The 1,714-nt window shown below is 44.3% G+C and overlaps 1 protein-coding gene across 2 annotated transcripts in view; it reads right to left on the minus strand.

The window, feature by feature from the left end:
- Positions 1–15: 15 nt before the first annotated feature.
- Positions 16–1,714, minus strand: part of rnf19b (ring finger protein 19B) — a 25,629-nt gene continuing 23,930 nt past the window's right edge. For both annotated transcript variants that reach the window (XM_031874739.1, XM_031874738.1), the window contains exons 4-5: positions 523–667; positions 16–417 (exon numbers count right to left, since the gene is read on the minus strand). In XM_031874739.1, the coding sequence (XP_031730599.1) occupies positions 147–417; positions 523–667 (416 nt within the window). In that variant the 3' untranslated portion in view covers positions 16–146. The remainder of the gene's footprint in view (positions 418–522; positions 668–1,714) is intronic.

Here is a 1,714-nt window from a genome sequence, read left to right on the forward strand (position 1 = left end):
TTATATTTCCTCTTCATAGCCTTTTCAGTTTATTTGCTGGATTTAGTGAGTTACTTGTATGCTAGATTGTATTTCATGTACCGTTTTTCTTTAGTGTAGTTTAAAAAACGTCAAGAAGTACTTTAACAAATCAAACATGCCGCCATTTAAACTTTTTCCTCTTCTATTAAACTCTTGCAGGTCAGAGCCCTTTGCTTAGAGTGTATCATACTGCTACAGTGGCTGAAGCTTCTTTCTCTCTGCGGGTTTCTCACCTTGCGGCCGACGTAAACGGGGATGCCGATGACCATGGCGGGAACGGCGATGCCTGCGATGAGGGTGATGCCGACCGGAGCTCCGATCAGGGTGCCCAGCTGCCACAAAATCTTCTTCTTCCTGCTCCAAGGCTTCTTCCCCCAGAACGTGCAGCCAGATGGACTGATGGAGGGAGGCAGAGGGAGGAAGGGGAGACAAAGAGAGAGACGTCAGTGAAATGTAAAAACATCGAGCTGATACAAACAGTGAAATGAGAGACTCCAGTACCTGAGGTAGTGCAGGTCGGAGATCTCCTTCATGCAGAGCCAGCAGAACTCACAGCCGCAGACGGCGCAGGTCATGTGATTGCAGCTCCCATCGTTCATCTTGATGATGTAGGCACCGCAGCGAGGGCAGGGCTTGATGTCATCAGCTGGAGACAGAAGCAGGTTTAGCACTAAGTGACATTCCTTCCATGAATTTCCTCATTCTGCACGTGATTAAAAGGTTGTTAGAGGTATATTTCGACATTTTGTGAAATATGGTTATATTTCTAGCTGAGAGTGAGATGAGAAGATCAATATCAGTCTTGTGTTATCATGCTCAATGTGAAGCTGGAACCAGACGCCTGCTAACTTAGCTTAGCATAACGTTTCGTTAAAGTGACGACCGGATCCAACAAACAAGATATAACACCAGAGAGCTTTTGAGGTGAAGGTAAGTGGATTTTGTTTCCATCGACAGAGCCAGCCAGGCTAGCTGCCCCCCCACCACCCATTTTCTTTATGCTAAGCTAAGCTAACAGGTTGCTGGCTGTCGCTTCTTATACATCGGACAAATACGTGAGCGGTATGGATCTTCTCGTTGAACTCTCAGCAATAAAATAAATAATGCCATTTTTTTTTAGGTAATTCTCAAATATACCTTCATTCAGATTCAGATTTTAACTCTACGATGGTCGCATCTAATTAGTTCTTATCTTCCTTCTTTTGGCAACAAAATCAAACCTCATTAGAGTAATGGATCAGACAAATGCATCAGTTTGTCCTCTAATGCATTTTAAAGGAAAGAAAACCAAGAAGCCAAGAGAAAGTCGATTGACTGTGAGTTTGATGCTTGCAACGCTGTCTGCTCTTTAAAGGGCATTTTGACATTTTAACTTGGAGAGACTCTGGTAGATCGGCCCGAAATGGCCACTGTTTCTCTGTATGTGTGTGTGTGTGTGTGTGTGTGTGGTTGCTATTGTTTGTGTACTCTGCATTCTGCTGACACACTCTCTTGCCTTCCTTTCTTGTGCTCCTATTTTCCTCCTTTTATCTCTCGTTCCCTCCCATTTCTTCTTCTCTGTCCCTCTGTCTCTATATCTGTCTATATCTCGTTGACTAATCAGCAGGTATGAACAGAGAGGCAGACAGAGAGGCAGACAGACAGAGAGAGAGACAGACAGAGAGACAGACAGATAGAGAGAGAGACAGACAGA

The sequence above is a fragment of the Anarrhichthys ocellatus genome, unplaced genomic scaffold (assembly GCF_004355925.1).
Source record: "Anarrhichthys ocellatus isolate YVR2014 unplaced genomic scaffold, GSC_Weel_1.0 scaffold84, whole genome shotgun sequence".
Taxonomy (NCBI): Eukaryota; Metazoa; Chordata; class Actinopteri; order Perciformes; family Anarhichadidae; genus Anarrhichthys; species Anarrhichthys ocellatus.